At 45.0% G+C, this 17,274-nt stretch overlaps 1 protein-coding gene across 4 annotated transcripts in view; it reads right to left on the bottom strand.

The window, feature by feature from the left end:
- The window catches only part of ATP9B (ATPase phospholipid transporting 9B (putative)), a 208,748-nt gene that overhangs the window by 122,779 nt on the left and 68,695 nt on the right, over positions 1–17,274 (bottom strand). For all 4 annotated transcript variants that reach the window (XM_060118550.1, XM_060118553.1, XM_060118551.1 and 1 more), the window contains 2 exons: positions 14,437–14,531; positions 1,339–1,419 (listed from right to left, as the gene is read on the bottom strand). In XM_060118550.1, coding sequence (XP_059974533.1) covers positions 1,339–1,419; positions 14,437–14,531 — 176 coding nt within the window. The remainder of the gene's footprint in view (positions 1–1,338; positions 1,420–14,436; positions 14,532–17,274) is intronic.

The following is a 17,274-nucleotide window of genomic DNA, read 5'->3' as shown; positions in this document are numbered from 1 at the left end:
ATATGGCTGCATCAATATAGAAAATACTAAGGAAATATATATCTTAAGCGGGGAAAAAAATGAGGCTTATATTATTCCAGTATGTACGCACATGGGACACACTTTGAAGGGGAAGGGTCAACAGGATAATGTGACTGTTTATGTTAGCATGGTGAGGCTATGACATTGTTAATACCCTTAACCTTTTTATTTTTATATCGTTTTATACTAATGGTGATAATATATTTATAAATTTCCAAATGTGTCCGGAATCAAATCAAGCTCTTGCCCAGTGGCTCACACACCATTATTACAGTCTTCACAACACGTGAGCTTATCCAAGTCCTTGGCCGCAGCGCCCCAGCACCCTTCCCTGTTTCTTTCACAGGAAACGGTCCAGCAGGGAACCACCCTGTGCTTACAACCAGGGCAGCCATTCAAGGTAAAGAGATAAAAGCTGCCTAACTCAGAAATAGATAATCCAGGAATACTGAGTTTTCCCTTTGACTTTAATGGTTTTACAGAACAAAGTATCAACTCTAAAAAGAGAGAAGTAGGTGGCTATACCAAAACGCCATAATAATGAAGAGAATGTAGAATGAAACACACATATGTATATAAGGAAATGGATGTGCACATACAGCTATCCATCCAACCAGTTAATAAAAATCAAGAAATGATGTGGATATCATAATATATTAACTATTATCCAAAATCAAAACTGAAATAGCTGAATTACTTCATTTTACTGACTCATAATATCTTAAGGGAGAAGGATCTTATCAGGAGTAAATATGCTGGGACTTCCCTGGTGGAGCAGTGGTTAAGAATCCGCCTGCCAATGCAGGGGACATGGGTTTGGTCCCTTGTCCGGGAAGATCCCACATGCCGCGAAGCAACTAAGCCCGTGCGCCACAGCTACTGAGCCTGCGCTCTAGAGACCGCGAGCCACAACTACTGAGCCCGCGTGCCACAACTACTGAAGCCCACACGCCTAGAGCTCACGCTCTGAAACAAGAGAAGCCAGTGCACTGCAACGAAGAGCAGTCCCGCTCACTGCAACTAGAGAAAGCCAGCGCACAGCAACAAAGACCCAATGCAGCCAAAAATAAATAAATAAATAAATTTTTTAAAAAAAGGGTAAATATGCTAAAAATAGAAAAACTGTACTGAATGTACCCCAAAGAAATATTTGCTATAGGAAAATTTAAGAACTTGAAACATTCTCTAGGTCTTCACTTTTTAGTTCAGAACTTGTTTGAACTGATTCTTGATTTAATTACTTTTTTCAAAATAAAGGTTTGCTACTTTTAACTCACACAATGAATATATTTGTGTTTAACAAAAGACTTAACTTACCCTGGTAAATGTGCCTTCAAAACTATGAATATCCAGTTGTGGCTTCTGAGCATAAACATAAGCATTGATAGAAAAAAGGTCCTGGAAAACAGAATATCTGAATTAATTACATAATAATTAAACAAAATGACTTGGAAATTTTCCAATTACCAATGAATACTTTTCATATCGTATTTACCAACAGTGACGGTTTTCTTATGTTTTGTTGCCAACGCTACGGATGAGGATGGAAGAGAACTGAAAGGACCAGTTTTTAAGGCCAACAGGTGTGCGGACCCTCCCGACTCCAGTGGACAACTGCTGCCCCCTGGCAGGCTGTGTCGGAAGCAGCCGGCGGCGCTTGTAAGACACGCGGCACTGGGGCTGCCCCGCGGGCCGTGCGCTGCCTGCAAGCCTGCCCCACCTCCCGACACCCACACCTAACGCTGTGGTCTGATTACTAAGAGCGCTGTCCCAGCAAGGGGGTGGCCTCTCCTGGGCCACACCCAAGATTAACGCTCAGGATGGAAGGGGTGGGAGCTATGGAGAGTCATATGAAAGAGTCTGAGGATTCAGCGCTCCCCTTGACCAAACCCTGAACATGGTGTGCCTTCCTGGTTAAGTTATAGGAAAATACTTTCCTGCAAAAAAATACTTTGTTTCTTGTCTAAAACCCTTCCAGCTGAAAGGCCTGGGGAGGAGGGGATGTCTGAAGAGACAGTTAGGATTGCCGTCTGGTGCACGAGGATCCTGTGATGACAGAAGGAAGAAAGCCCTGAGCCTGGGGAGGAGCAGAGAGAGGAGGACAAGATCACCCGAGCCTCCCACAAGCGTCCGCAGGCTCCCCTCCCGCTGAGGAAACCCGCACTGCCCTGTGAGCTTCTGCCAGAGGCTGGTGCCTGAAATCCAAAGGGGCCGCTGGGTACACCTGACAGCTCGGGCTCCCCGGCGACGGTGCACGGGCACCGCTTCAACCCTCCCAAAGGGCTCGCCGACACCAAGAGCGCGGGCTGGTCTCACCCAGCTGCGCCAGGTCTAAGGATAACAAGGCTGCGTATACTTTTGCTGCAAATACGCCCCGGCCAAGCGAGTGGGCCGTGCAGAAAGTTTAACACAGCAGGCCCGAGAAAGCCCTGCTTGCAAGGCTGGCCCTTGGCTGGGGTCTGGGAATGTGGATCCCAGGAGAGCTGCCAGCCTTCCCGGATAAGAGAGTGTGTGCCTAAACCACTTATTCAAGCAACACGGCTCGTGCTGAACACCCACCTTCCCTCTTGCGGGGAGCGGGGGATATGGAGGGGTGCATCTGGCATGTGGTATGTGCCAGGCAGAGGGTGCCTCCAGGCCCAGCCCCCAGTAAAGGCCCTGTGAGTCTCTAATGAGCTTCCCTGGTAGAAACTACTTCCCACGTGTTCCCACATTATGTTGGGGACCTCGGCGTGTCCTGTGTGAGTCCCCTGGGAGGAGAGTCTGGAAGGTCTTGCCTGCTTTCCTGCAATGTCGCCCTGTGCCTGTTCTCTGTGCTGACTGCTCTGAGCCCTCTCACTGTAACCACCCATGGCCACAAGGAGGACAACACGCTGAGCCCCGGGAGTCCTCCAAGAGAATCATCAAAACTGGGGGGGTCTGGAGGATCCCCCGTCACAGACAGTTTGCCATTTTTATAGGTTTCGTTCCTGTTTCCTGTTTTGTTTTGGTTTTGCCTCATGGCTGCTAACACTTAGAAAACACAGACTTCCAGACGTGAAGAACAAAGGTCAGACCACAGAGGCTGAAGCGCGAGAGGAACAGGAGGCCTCAGGGGGCCGCAGTGCCATGTGCGCTCCTATGCTGAGCCCGAGCCGCTCGTGCAGGCAGGTTTCAAGCGGTCCAGCTAAGCCAGAAGAAAGGAACAAAGACCTCCGCGGCTCCTCACAGAAGGGAAGATGGAGCTGGCAGTCTAGCTTCAGTCAGTTAACCACCAGTCGAAACAAAATCAAACAAAAACCCCAATGCTCTTCAGAAGAACATCATAGAATCCAGAGTCTCTACAATGCATCAGTAATGTTGAAGATCCAATCAAAATGTCCAGACATAGGAGGAAATGAGAACACAGGATCCACATTCAAGTAGAATCCAATCGAAGAAGACTAATTCTGAGATGACTAGACATCAGAATTAAGAGATGAGAATTTCAAAGCAGTTACTAGAACATCTCAAATTTTTAAAGGAAAACATTCTCCTAAACAATAAACAAAGAGGAAACCACAGCAGAGAAAAAGAAAACACATATACAAAAAAAAGAACCAACTGGAAATTCTAGAATTGAAAAAAATACATCTGAAATAAATTCATTAGGTGGCTTAAGAGCAGACTGGAGAACAGAGTCTGTGAACTTGAAGACAGGTCAAGAGATGATGAATCTGAAGAACACAGAGGAGAGAGATCTTGAAAATGAATATGGCCACAGCATCCCTGAGAGAACAGCAGGAGTTTGTTTGCAGTTGGGTTCCTGGAAGCAGCACACAGAAAGAATGAGGAAGAAAAGGTATTTGAAGAAACAATGACTGAAAATATGCCAAACTGGCTGACAGCCATAAATGTGCAGATTCAGGAAGCCCAGCAAACCCCTAGACAGATGAGTAAAATTTAAAACAATCAAAGTCACAACTTAATAAGGACCAAAGATAGAGAAAGATCTCAAAAATACCTAGAGAAAAATGACACATTACACGCAGGCAAAAACTAGCAAAATAACACTGATTTCTCATCACAAATAAAGAAAGCAGAACACAATGGAACAAAATATTTAAAGTGCTGTGGGGAGAAAAAAGCTGCTGAATTCAATATTCAGCAAAAATATCCTTCACAAAAACAGGACAGGTGAAACTAAGATATTTTCGGATAAATGAAAATGAGAATTCACTGCTAGCAGACATACACTACAAGAAATGCTAACAGAAGTTCTTTAGGCTGAAGGGAAATGATATCCAGTAGAAACTCAGATCTTTAGAAAGGAATGGTAAGGAACAAACATGGTTAATATCAAAAGAAAAACAAAAATCCTATCTTTTCACTTTACTTCTTTAAGATACAGATAAAACAGAACAGTTTATGATATATGTAGATACACTGCATATTTAAAAAGTATATAAATGCATACAAATATATATGCACACAAAAAATGTGCAATGTGCTTTAGCCTCAAAAATGAGTGGGGTAAATGGATCTATTCAATTACAAGGTTCTTAATTTAATGTGAAGTGATACAACGTTAAGTTTTCACAATACACTTTTAGTTGAATGCATATTGCCATCTCTAGCAAGTAGTAAAAAAATGCAAAGAGGTAGAATAGCTGAAAAGCCAATGAACAAAGCAAGTCAGCTTTCTAAATATATTCAAGTAACCTAAAACTGAGGAAGGGACCCCTGAGACACTAGAGTTGGCTGAAGCCCTCAGGGCTAAGAGAAAGGGGCCGGCAGAGGGAGAGGCTAGGAGAAGGCAAGGTAGGGAGTAACCGGCAGATGGAAGTCTCGAGAAAGCAGGGTGAGGCGAAGGCGGCGGAAGACTTCCCTTCAGACAGGAGAGGGGACAAGGCTTCGCTGTACCAGCAGGTAGGGGGGTGAGGTGCCCGGAGGGTGGGAACTGGAGGGGATTTCCATTTGATATAATGCTTTTTCTCTGCAAGGTAAGATCATCTGATGAGAGAAAGGCGGGTGGATCAGAAATTACAGGAGAGTGGAAAAGTCGGAAAGGACTGCTATGGAAAAGAGGAACCCCAGCCGCCCACACACACACAAAGGATGGCAGGCTGGCAGTGACAGGGGGTTCCCTCTCTTGTCTGTGGTGATGGTTTCACTGGTGTAGCGAAGTGCACAGTTTAATTCTGGGCAATTTCTTGTATGCCAATTTTACCTCGGGACAGTTAACAACACGCAGAGAGGAGGGTGACAGGTAGTGCTGAGGACCAAGCTAGACACGGAACTGCCACTCTGCTTCCCCTGTTGAGCCACGTTCCTGTCCTGATACTCGACGGACCTCTGCCATCACGTGTCTTGCCCAGAGGTTTTACTTTGCTCTTGATCTTTTCTCACAGCTCCTGTCTGGACTGTAATGTCCTCTCAGATCTCTTACAGCGACCTCGAGATCCGCCTTTATTGTCTCCGCTCCTGCCGCCCCGCATTCACAGAGGCTCAGGGCTCGGCTGACACGGGTCTCGCCTTCCCGGCCGCCCACCGGCTCTCAGGAGGGGGCAGCTGGCTGTGGGCTCTTCCGCGGGACAGCTTCTCTGCCAGGGGAGCCCTGCCGGATGGGCTGTCTGGAAAGCTCCATCCCTTCAAGAAAACATTCTTCAACAGAGAACAGGCAACACTCCACAACTGATACGGCTTCTCTCCTTCCTAGAAGACATACGGACGACTTGGCAGTTTACATTTCATTTATTTCCTACTCTAACGTAGGTGAGGGACATACAAATTTTCATGTTGCTTCAAGCTCCTTGGAGAACAAGTGGGAAAAAACCGATTCTAATAAAAATGGTAATCGTAACAACAGTTCTAAATGGAGCACCCTGCTCTGAGGGCAGTAAAATCCTCCAGGAGAACCAACGGAGAAGCGTTAGCATACACCACCCAGTAAGAAGTGTAGGAAGTAATCAAAGAAACCCGATGGAAAACAAAATGAAGACCTGGTGACAGAGACCACCTCCACCATTCTTCCCATCGCCGTTTTAAGACGGAACTTCCGACCCTGCGTGGGCGCGTGGCTCCCCTCAGCACGGTCACAGCCAGCACTCCCCACGCCGCCCACCTGGAGGGAGGAGGATGATGAGGCCGCTGCCCCATCCCCGTGCCCTCCGCTCCCGCGGGCCAGGCTGCAGGGGAGCGGACACCGGGACGCGGCTGAAGGTCACTGACCGCGGACGACAGAGCTGCGCGCTCGGCTGGGACCACCCACCTCTGGGCTGTTAGGTGAGGGAGAAGAACCGTCTCTCTGGATCTGGGATGTATCACTCTAGACCTCAGAGCAGAAGGGGGCTTCACACATGGAATGCAGTGCTCCCAAGGCCTTAGGAAGCTTTGAGCTCATGCCTGAACCTCCAAACATCACCCTCAGAATGATCCTCCGCAGAAAACACCACGGCCACTACTGAGTTCCAGACGCAGCAGGGGAGCTGTGACTCCAGGCTGCGAGGGCGGCCACTGCCTACACAGCAACTGCCACACAGAGCCCTGGGGCTGAGGACAGCACCTGCCAGCTGAGAACGCCAGTGGGGCAGAGGGGCAGCTCCCCCGCAGCCTGCCCTGAGAGTTCTCTGAGAGCTCGACAAGCCTGGGGAAGCTCACTCACATGCCTTCAGGTGGGGCTGCAAAATACGCGCAGGTTAGTTTTCAAAGTTCTGAAGAACAGAGAAGCTGCACTGGATGAAGGGTGAACACACCAGCTCACCACAGTGGGTCTGCTTCTGCAGCTTAGATTATATGTTAACTAATAAAAATTTATGTTCAAGTTAATTAAGCCAGGCTAGTTTACACAAGAAGAAATGCATTGCGTAATAATTTTAGACTTGTGAAAAGACAGCCAACCGACTCCTGGGACGAGGCAAGCTGGAGGATCACTCATCATTTAAGTCCTACACCGTCACAGTCATTTTCAGAAAATGAAGTTCTCCTATAACAGACTATCTTTTGATACATGGAAATAAAGAACCGCCTAGCAGCAGCCCCCATATTTCCACGTGTACATGAATGTTCAGAGGACTGCATTTCATCTAGTACATTAGACATCAAATGACTGAAAAATGGCACAATAATGAGAATGCCATTCGAAGCTTTTCACGATAATTTAAAAATCATTCTGAAGTTTTCAATAATGTAGGAAAGCCTCTGCTACTAGGTCAAGGGCAACATTTGTTTGCATTACTTAAAGGTTATTAAAATACATCCTTAATCATAACATGTGGTTCATTACAAATAAAATTGCCTTTCGTTCAATAAAACTAATTAAATATAAATGGTATTGTTTACTGCTATATGGATCTTTTGAAATACATCAGTGAATCATGATTTATTGAAAATTACTGTGCCCTCACTGTTGTTAATAAATCTGCCTGATCACAAGAGCAGAAACACATTCCCACACGTCTCCATGTCCGCGACAGCAAGAAGCCGGACCTGCCGTCACAGGACTGGATCAGCAGCACTGCTCCAACTAAATTTCAATTCTGTGATCACATTAGGTGCTCTGGACACAACAGAATTAGAGAGCTTATTCTTGGTGGCGTCCTCAGTTCTTTAAAAAGAGCTCTAAGGACTGCAGGTTTATTCATTCTTGGTGTCACTGTGGACACAATGCTCCACTGATGATGCAACAAACAGCGAATGTCACCAAACGCTCCCCAGGTCCATCACATTAGAGACAGAAAAGTCAAAATGAGTGACAGTTATGGACAGCATAAGCTATTTGATGAAAAACCAAATTGCCTTGCCTATGTCCATAATGAAATTAGAGCTTTCTTTCCTGTGAAAAAAAGTCTATACCTAATATGTCAAATTATATGAAGCTACAAATTTAAATTGATGGATGGGGCTTCCCTGGTGGCACAGTGGTTAAGAATCCGCCTGCCAATGCAGGGCACACGGGTTTGAGCCCTGGTCCGGGAAGATCCCACATGCTGCAGAGCAACTAAGCCCGTGCACCGCAACTACTGAGCCTGCGCTCTAGAGCCCGTGTGCCACAACTACTGAGCCCGCGTGCCACAACAACTGAAGCCTGGGCACCGAGAGCCCGTGCTCTGCAACAAGAGAAGCCACTGCAATGAGAAGACCGTGCACCATGACGAAGAGTAGCCCACGCTCGCCGCAACTAGAGAAAGCCCGTGTGCAGCAACGGAGATCCAAGGCAGCCAAAAATAAATAAATAAATATTATAAATAAATAAATAAATTGATGGACGAATCACAAATTCAGCTGAATTTCCTTTTTTCTAAAATATATTGCCTTTTGGTTTTATGAGCATATCAAAACTTAAAACGTTCTCATTTTCCAGTTACTTCACCCAAATGCTTAACACACTCTCTATCAAAGTGTATCAACCATAAAATTTTAAAAGTAGCACTGTATGAATTGCATACTCTAACTTTCTAAGTATTTTCAATTTATACATATCTGTTGCTAATAAAAATGAGGAAAACATCCTTATAATATTGAATATAATAGAATGTACCTCCTGTGATCACAGCAAAGGGAATATTCAAAAATATAGATAACATCATAGTGGAATTTTAAATACTTTCTTAAGATATTTACAAGCAATAAATTATGCGTGCAAAGTGTACAATGTTCTGCATTTGAATCAAGCACACACCGACGACACCACCACGACCAAGGGGTGGACATTTCTAGCAGTCCTCTGCACGCCCCTCCCCGACACTAGCCTCTGTCACAGCTGACCCACTCTCCTGGAATCCAGGTAATGCCATCCCATACCACATACTCATTGTTTGGCTTTTCTTTCAGAAAAATTCTAATGTAGTATCTTAACAATGCATTTCTTTTCTAACACTCTCAGCGAATTAAATCTGCTACAAAGGATTAGTCTGTGCAACTGCTTCCCAGTGTCCCCTGGAGCACCTGTGACTGCTGGAAGTGAGGTGCAAAGGGACAGACTTCGAGGTGCGGCCTCCAAGCCTGATGGCAAACAGAAACCCTCCGGTCGCTTGGGGTTCGTGACCTTTCCGCCCCCTTCAATCCTGGAGAGACCACTTGAGGACGCAGGCTAGAAAAACGAGAAAGCACACAGAGGAGGAAAAAGGCAACTGCACAAGAGCAGCGGGCGCCCAGCGACAGGCCCAAAGCACGTTAGAAAGTCAACAGGCTCCACGACTGTCTCAGGATGAAAACTAACCATTTTAACAAGTAGCATGAGAACTGCAAGCTGGGTGTCTTCAGTGACAAGGCGACGGCACAGCTTTATCTCACCACGCGAAAGAAGGAAGAGCAAACAGAAAACACTGGGAGTCTGAGGGAGGCTGGAAAGAGCAGGGAGGAGGGGCCTGGGCAGAGGAAACTCCGGCTTGTTATTACAGCTGCAGGCTGTAATAACAAGAACTTACTCGACCTCACTCATAAAACTGTCTTTCAGCCACACAGGTTTTGTGACGGGACTGAACTTTCTTCTCTATGGGTCTACGTGCAGGGAATATTTTAATAAGTACAAGACAGTAAGTGCTAATGACCAGCCTCTCACTTTTAGACTACCCGCTGACAAACACTGACAGGGGTTAAGATGAGAAATGAACACTGGTGGGGGAACAGCCTTCTGGCACAACACAAAATCCACAAACAAAAAGGAAAACGTATAAATATTTACCTAAACAAAAGTTAATTTTAATTTTAATATTTACCTTAAAAAGTTATATGGCAAAAGGTATTTTAAAGCGAAAAGTCAGGAAACAGGCTGGGGGAATAGGTTTGCGACATGTACTCGCTCGGCAAAGGTTTGGAGAACCCTGCACACTCATACACTGAGGGCGAGAGTTTAAAACTGGAACCTCCCAGGGCAATTTTAAAATTGTGCTAAAACAGTGAGCTATTCAGCAAACGGTACTGCTGCGACCAGCCAGCAGGTTGTTTTACGTTTGATTTCCTCCTCAGAGCTCGACTCCAAACAAACGCTAGCTCGACTGGAGAGTTCACGCGTAAAGCAGGGGTGATTTTAAAGAACCATTTAAAACACAGTCATGGGGTGGAAATGGTCTAAGCATAAAACCAAAAGCAGTAACTATTTATTTTTTTAAAAATATTTTTATTGAAATATACTTGACATATAACATTGTGTAAATTTAAGGTGTACACGTCAGTTTGATGCATTTATGTATTGTAATATGATCGTCACCATAGTAATAAATAGCACTTCTATCACATTACATAAGTAACTATTTTAAAGACTATTTTAAAATTACTGTTAGGTCACCTTATATAAGGATGCTAAACTTTTATACGGACAACAGAAACTATAAATGAAAATATTTAGAAGAGATTAAAACAAATGAATGAAACTTATAAAATAAAAATAGGAGAAGTATACTTTTTTAGATAAGAAATCTCCAACCTCACAAAAAGATTAAATGCAAATTTAAAGGGGATGCCATTTTCTCAGTCATCAGATTGGAGACGGCTGACAGGTCAACTGACTTTAGTTAACCTACAGGAGATGTACAAGTCACTGCAGTCTTCTAGAGAGCATTCTGGCAAAAGAATCAAAATCCTTAAAATATGCCTATTTGTTGATCTCTATTACTATTTATAAAACATTAAAAGTATTAACTTTCATATTCACCAATATCAGGCTGGTTACCGAAGTTATAATTTGTCAAATACCACGCGGCTAATAGAGTACTTACAGAGATACACATTTTCTAACATAGAAAGATAAACCCCAAACATACTTTTCTTTTTTTTTTTTTTTTTTGTGGTACGTGGGCCTCTCACTGTTGTGGCCTCTCCCGTTGCGGAGCACAGGCTCCGGACGCGCAGGCTCAGCGGCCATGGCCCACGGGCCCAGTTGCTCCGCAGTACGCGGGATCTTCCCGGACCGGGGCACGAACCCGTGTCCCCTGCATCGGCGGGCGGACTCCCAACCACTGCACCACCAGGGAAGCCCCCAAACATACTTTTTTTTTTTTTTTTTTTTTTTTACGGTACATGGGCCTCTCACTGTTGTGGCCTCCCCCGTTGCGGAGCACAGGCTCCGGACGCGCAGGCTCAGCGGCCAATGGCTCACGGGCCCAGCCGCTCCGCAGTACGCGGGATCTTCCCGGACCGGGGCACGAACCCATGTCCCCTGCATCGGCAGGTGGACTCCCAACCACTGCGCCACCAGAGAAGCCCCCAAACATACTTTTGAATAAACACCCTCACAGGAAAAGAAGTACGTACAGCTTCACCCAAGCGTGCAGGTGTGTGTATGGCGAGGGGAGGGCCAAGGAAAGGTACCGTCAGGAGGGTCTGTGCCCGAACGTGAATGGCAGCCACTGCGAAGCAGGAAAATTAGAGTGCTTCTCATCATCTTTATCATTTTCAATGCACATATTACTATTATAATCAGGAACTCTCTTTTTTTGAAAGAATGAGTGCTGAGGAGCGGGATGGTTAGCCCGAAATGTGAAAGAAGCTGTGAGGGAAGAGGACAGTGGTGCCAAGTGCCCTCCAGGGCAGAGGTAACATGGCCCAGGGAGCGCCGTGTCCTCCCAGCATGCACGTCCCTAAAGTAAGCAAATCCTCCAGTAACAAAGACCCGCTGCTTTGGTCTTCTTAAAATGTTATGCTCAATGGACCACCTTTTAATTTTAATTTGAAGTATCATGTAGCTCAGTTAGTGCACAAGACACATATTTCTCACTGAGAATTAATCAAGGACTTTCACAAGCTGTGTCACTGTAACTGGTATGAGACTTGCCCTCCCACTACAAACACTGTAAAATGAACAAAACACATGAGACGGCCGTTTCCAGACACAGGACACAGTGCTTCTGGCAGAATCCCAAGACTGTGACCCTTGGGAGAAGAGAACGCAGATGTGAGCCCCAGGTGAGGCCGGCTTCCTGCGTAAGGGGAGGTTCTATATCGCGGGGCTGGGGGAAGCCAAGCAGAGGAAGGAGGCCTTTCTGCTCAGGGACAGAGCAGAGACCAGGGAAGCGGGAAGAGAACAAAGAGGAAAGGAGTGGCAGCGCCCTGCAGTGCTCCCTGAGTGTGCTCCACAGCTACGCAGTGCTCCCTGAGTGTGACCACAGCTACGCAGTGCTCCCTTAGTGTGCCCACAGATATTCAGTACTCCCTGAGTGTGCTCCACATTTAAGTAGTGCTCCCTGAGTGTGCTCCACAGCTATGCAGTGCTCCCTGAGTGTGACCACATCTACACAGTGCTCCCGGAGTGTGCCCACAGCTATGAAGTGCTCCGAGTGTGCCCACAGCTACGGAGTGCTCCCTGAGTGTGCCCCACAGCTATGCGGTGCTCCCTGAGTGTGCCCACAGCTACCGCGCACCTGATCGGGGTGAAGTGATGCCTGGTAGAGTGTGAGCAGAGAGCTCTCTCCAGACCAGCCCCAGGGATGACAACAGAGCTGGGGAGACATGGAGTCTGGCCAGCCAGAGTTAGAGGCACCTCAAAACAATCGAGGCTGTCCATGGTTATCCCACAAAGAGCAGGCCCTTGTGGTAGGATTAAATTAGCACCATGATAAAGGGGACTCTAGGCCCACCCCAGCAAAGTTTAAGAACAAGTCATGGAAAGATCAAGTTTATCCACAAGTTACTGAACTAAGAGAATCAAGATCAATAGGTTTTGAAGGAAGAAAAAAATATAGTATTTACAATATCCAGCATCCAACTAAAAATTACCAGCTGTGCAAGGAAGGAGGAAAGTGCGACCTGTAACAAGGAGGACATTTTTTAAAGAAGAAACATACCCCAAATAACAGAGACACTGGCATTAACAGACGAAGAAGAAGTGTCATAAACTGCTGAAAGATTTAAATGAAACTATGAACATATTAGGAAAGAAAAGTATTCAAGCAATAACAAAAATGGGTGACCAGGTGGAACCTGGTTCCAGAGGTTAAAAATACAATATTTGGAATAAAAAAGTTAGCTGGATGGTCTTAACAGAAGACTAGACACTGCACAAGATAAAATTAGTGAATTTAAAGACAGAGCAAAATGAGAATTCCCTGATGCTCCAGTGGTGAGGACTCCGTGCTCTCACTGCTGAGGTTCAATCCCTGGTCAGGGAACTAAAATCCCCAAAGCTGTGCAGCTAAAAAAAAAAAAAGACAGAGCAACAGAAACTGTCAAAATTGAGTCACAGAAAGAGAACAAGACTGAGAAGAGAGCAGCAGAAGCTTGACACCCGCAGGAACATCAAGTCTAACACACGTGTCGCTCGTGTCCCAGAGAGAGGGGTCTGGGCAGAAAGGAGAAGGGAAAAGAGAAGGAAACCAGGAACCCACAGACCCAGGAAACCCAGCAAACCCTAAGCAGGGAAGGAGTTTCAACCTAGGTACCACCTGAAGTACAGGCAATGGGAAATACCTAAAGAAACAAAATACTGCCAAGTCTTACACATGTCAAACAGATTTAGTTTCCAAAAAGTTCAATATTTACAATAAGGAAGGTTCCTGCTATTCACAGTAATTAACTGTAAGCTATGTGCAGTAGCTATTCCTATCAAATCCAACCCATCTAAGGAAAGTGACCAAATCCAGAGGATTCAATTTCCTTTCCCTTAACCAACAACTGCTTGGGTCCAAGGTCATTCTTAAGACACACTTCAATCTTTCTTTACTCTCCAGTGAATATCAGCAAATCATGTAAGATAAAGCAAGCTTCTCTCATTCAGATAAATCATACGTATAACACAAAACAAACACCAAATGACCACAACCGTGATTTTGATTTAAAACAAACAAAAAAGATGTATAGCAGTTTAGGAGATTCTGAGCACTCGTGAGAGATCTGTTTCAGAGATCACTAAAAACACTGAAATCCGTAAGTACTGTGCCCTCTGGTCCCACCTCTTGCCCGTTTCCCAGGCAGCAAAGGCCAAGCAAGAAGTCTAAAGGTGTCTTTCCCCTTCTCACTCTGCTGAGACACACAGGAACACTTCACTTCCCCCTCCCCAGAGAGGGATCTCCACCTTCAAAGGGAGAAGCTGAAGTGGACAGGCTGGTGTCCAAGGCTGGGCTAAGCCCATGTGAGTTCTACCAAAGCAGTGTATGAACAGCCTCCTGGGAGTCAGTCAGTTACCAAAAATGGATGTAGCTAACCCCACCAAGAGTTCTCGATTTCAAAGTTTACTCAAATGAGGGGGGTTTAAAAAATAGAAACAAAAAGGAAAGAGAAAGAAAAGAAAGAAAACCTAAGAGTCAAGCCAAAAGGAACATTTAAAACTATACCTCAAAAAAATTATGTGCTAAGACACCAGAGAAATTACGTGGGCATAATTTTCAATGAATTTAGTAATGAAGAAATTATTTTATAACATTATCAACGCATTAATTAAGTTAGTTGGTATAAACAGAACTGTACTTACTGCACAGAAATGGCCACTACAGTAAATGATGGAGTAATGACAGCAACACTCACCCCCAGAGCCGGCAGCCTCTGTGTGCAGCTCACTGCCACTTTCAGCTTCCAGTCAGTTTCACCATCCAGTTGATCAGTTCGAATAAAACATGAACCTTGGAATAAGAGCAGAAAAACTTCTAAGTTACAGGTACTTTAAAGCCACAATTCACAGCACAGTGGGATACAGGAATGATTTATCTACAGATTCCCATTAATAAAAATCCTTAAAAGTACTATTTATTTGACTCACAAAATGAGTCTGCTGAAAAGATAGAGGTCATTAATTGTTTATTCACTTATCTCCTAGTTGGTGTTCTAGACTATTAAGGTTTACTAGTAATAAAGGTTTACTTTATTTTAGAAAGACTACATTGATCATTTCTACCTTTAGCTTATGTTTTTGATAATAACACAATCATAAGTAAATATACAAAACTACCCAAGAGTTTGTGATATAACTTTGCTAATAAAATATAGGATGTACCACTATAAAACATATGCTCAATAATAAAAGCACAGCTAACATGTTAAAGCCTGGAGGTTTCCCTGGTGGCGCAGTGGTTGGGAGTCCGCCTGCCGATGCAGGGGACACGGGTTCGTGCCCCGGTCTGGGAGGATCCCACATGCCGCGGAGCGGCTGGGCCCGTGAGCCATGGCCGCTGAGCCTGCGCGTCCGGAGCCTGTGCTCCACAGTGGGAGAGGCCACAGCGGTGAGAGGCCCGTGTACCACACACACAAAAAAACAACAAAAATGTTAAAGCCTGAAAAGAGCTACTGTCATACTCACAACCCCATCAAATGCTAAACTAAAACATATTAAATTACAAAAATCCATTTACTCTTTGCCCATGCTGTCATACCATTTCTTATAACGTATCCTCACACACAACAGCAAAGTACAAAACACATACATACAGGGCAACTGTGCAACATTATTAATCATAACCAAAGGAGTGGGAACACAAAATCAGGGAATCAGCTGAATACAGGGGAGCACATGCAGCAGTGGAAAAAAAAAAAAAGAAAAGAAAGGAAAGAATGAAAAAGAAACAGAAAGGAAAAAGAAAAAGAGATGAGAAAGGCCTCCATTTCTACTGAGAAATAAATCTCTCTAGGATATATACCATCTAATGAAAAAAGCCAGGTGCACAACACTGGGAACAAAGTAACACCAGCTACTGGAGAACAAGGTGGGGAGAGCGTGAGTATGTGTGTCTGTATGCGCGTGTGTAGGGAGGGACACGACCCCCAGGAAGGAAGGGGAAAGGGAAGGGACGGACTAGAAGCAACACCTCTGGGAGTACATCCTCTTTTACACTGTTCACTCTGAGATCACACGATTCACATAATTAAAAAGCCAAATCATATCAAACTTTAAAAGAGTGACCCGTAAAATATAAAAGGAATCAGATAAAACAAAGTAACAAATTAGTAGTTTAACCACATAATGAATTCAAGTGACTTTTGAGGTTTTTCAAAAATTTAACTGTAAAATAAAATAGTTATAGAAAGCCACACAAGCATATGTACACCTTAGAAATTACTACAAGATAAATATCTTGTGCACAACTGTGAGACCCCTTAGGAGATGCTGCATGTGCCCCGACCCCATTGCAGCCCTTCCCTGCTTGTAAAGCAGCAGGACTGTCAGTTGTACGTCCCTGTGCAGATGTACATCCTTAGCAGAGCCCACTCTGGGCATGCCTGTAAAGTCACTTTTCACGCCAGGCCCTCCCCACCCCTCCTCCAATGTGTCTGCTGAAAGGCTGGCTCTGCTGCTGCTGACTGAACACTCGGGTCCAGGCCAGCCTGCTCCCCTTCCCTCTGCGGGTCCTACGACGCTGGCTCCTGCATACAGAGCCCAGCTCAGGCTCCACTGACCCTCAGCAACGCTGCCCTGCCTCCGTCCAGAGGTACAACGTCCTGCTCTTCTCTGATGCCAACAGCCCTTCATGCTTAATGCCCACTAGAGGTACCTGTTACTGCACTAGAGGGTACAGAAGGCAGCAGGCTATCCTTCTTTTTCACCTTTTACCTAGAATAAAATGTAAAAGGAGAGGCTTCTGCTCTTTGGATCCAGTTGGCTCACCTGGTGGAAAAGTTCCTATAAGAAAGCACTGATTCCTGTTGTTATTTACCCACATTTCAAGGCAATGAACTAGTACCCTGCCATCCTCAGAAGGAGACCAATTAGGCATGTGTGCGTGTGCGTGTGCATGTGCGTGTGCGTGTGCGTGTGCGTGTGTGTGCTGAATGAGCTCCAGTACTTGAGGAGTTTCACTCCAATGCCATTACTATTATTATAGAGTCTCCACCACTGGGGGACAATCTCCAGAGTTACCACATTATTAGATTGAAATGTCCAGTGTTCAAAAAAAAAAAACCAAAACCAAAAACAGGAGAGTATGGCCAACTTAATGGAAAAAACTTAATCAACAGAGACTGTCCTCAAAAAAGACCTGACGGTAGTTCTACTAGACAAAGACTTTAAAGCAACTGTCTAAAAAGATGCTCAAAGAACTAAAGAAAGATGTGGAGAAAGTCAAGAAAACAATGTATGAACAAAATGGAGATATCGATAAAGAGAGAGAAAACCCAAAAAGAAATGAAAAAGAAATTCAAGGGCAATGAAAATTTCACTAGAGGGAGTCAAAGGCAGATTTGAGCAGGCATAGCAAAGAATGAGCAAACTTGAAGATAGGACAATGGAAGTGATCCAACCTGAGGAACAGAAGGAAAAAGATGGGAAAAAAGTGAACAGAGACAAATGGACCCATAGGACACTGTCACGTGGACGAACATATGCACTGTGGGAGACCCAGAAGGACAAGACAGAGAAGAAGGAACAGAGAGAAT

Source organism: Mesoplodon densirostris, chromosome 15 (assembly GCF_025265405.1).
Source record: "Mesoplodon densirostris isolate mMesDen1 chromosome 15, mMesDen1 primary haplotype, whole genome shotgun sequence".
In the NCBI taxonomy this organism is placed as follows: Eukaryota; Metazoa; Chordata; class Mammalia; order Artiodactyla; family Ziphiidae; genus Mesoplodon; species Mesoplodon densirostris.
Note: the sequence above shows the minus strand (reverse complement) of the source record. Positions and strands in the feature narration are given on the sequence as shown.